The following is a 1,360-nucleotide window of genomic DNA, read 5'->3' as shown; positions in this document are numbered from 1 at the left end:
CTCGCGTGTTTTCAAACCAAAACATGAATCAAATAAACTTACCACAAGGCGATCGATATGGAAATGAGCAAAGTTCTGGTTTGGTTCCAGGTCATATGAACCATGATAGTTACATGACATCGAATAGATCAAATTTTAGTTTTGGAAATCAAAATTTGCCGCGAACGACATATTTAAAACGTCTAAAGCAGATTCCATCTTTCAATGGTGATAACTACAAGGAGTTGAAAACGTTCATTACAAAGGCTGATACTTTATATCATTATGCAGCTAATCCAAGTGAAGAAGATGAATTTTTTGAGCAAATGATGTTCCAACTGGGCGAAGAGCCACGGAATTTGTTAATAAACATGAGTAATCCATCTTGGGAGGTAATCAAACAAAAGTTGATGAAGCATTATGCGTATTTGTCGAACAAAGAAATTTTGGCGAGTCAAATGGAAAACTTACGTCAAGAGAAAGGCGAATCATTGTCAAAATACGTTGAGCGTATAAGACAACTTCAGAAAGATAGAAATTCGACATACAGTTTTATGTCTGATGACTTGCGCAAAGAACATGACCGTATAGCTCGTCGAGCATTCATAAACGGTCTTGGAGACAGTAAATTGCGTAACATTATGACAATCAGAGGCTCAAGTTCTTTGGAAGACGCTATTACCCATGCTCTTGGAGCCGAAAGCGACTCTTTAAGTCAAATTCCGAGAGGAGAGCTATTCTGCAGGTTCTGTAGGGCATTAGGTCATCGAGAAACTGACTGCAGAAACAAAGATAGTGGTGACAAGAGTCTAAATCCATTAATTTCTGCGATACGCTCAATCACAAATCAAAATTATCAAAGAAATTTCAATCAAAATTCGAACTGGAATCGTAATGCGAATTGGAATCGCAATTCAAATTGGAACCGTAATACAAATTGGAATCGTAACTCGAACTGGAATAATAGTGGCATGAACCGTAACCAGCCAAGAAATAATAACAATGACTTTTGGCGTAATAGAAACAATGGCATGCAATCATATAATCGAAATTTTGGCAATAACGGACAGGGTTACAATAATGGTAATCGTAATTTCAATGGTGGCTATAATAATAGCAATCGCAATTTCAATAATAACAACAATGGTTTCCGAAACGGAAGCAATGACTCTCGAAATTTCAATGGTCAAAATAATCAGAATCGTAATGGTCAAAATAATCGTCAGTTCAATAGATCAAATAATTTCGCAGGCATCTTTAATCAAGAAGAACATGTGAATCATCTTCAGTATGAGCATGGTTCAGACAATCAAATTGAAGTATCGGAAAACTAAAAAGGATGAGATTGAACGGCCTGCAATCCTCATCCGAAACTTTAATT

The 1,360-nt window shown here is 36.5% G+C and overlaps 1 protein-coding gene across 1 annotated transcript; it reads left to right on the top strand.

The window, feature by feature from the left end:
• Positions 1–23: 23 nt before the first annotated feature.
• Positions 24–1,313, top strand: LOC129572204 (probable WRKY transcription factor protein 1). The gene has a single exon (XM_055452153.1). The coding sequence runs from the start codon at positions 24–26 to the stop codon at positions 1,311–1,313; it is 1,290 nt and encodes a 429-aa protein (XP_055308128.1).
• The last annotated feature ends 47 nt before the right edge of the window (positions 1,314–1,360 follow it).

The sequence above is a fragment of the Sitodiplosis mosellana genome, unplaced genomic scaffold (assembly GCF_009176505.1).
Source record: "Sitodiplosis mosellana isolate CC-2019 unplaced genomic scaffold, AAFC_SMos_1.0 Smas_scaffold_4428, whole genome shotgun sequence".
Lineage (NCBI taxonomy): Eukaryota > Metazoa > Arthropoda > Insecta > Diptera > Cecidomyiidae > Sitodiplosis > Sitodiplosis mosellana.
This window is presented reverse-complemented; position numbering and strand designations above follow the sequence as displayed.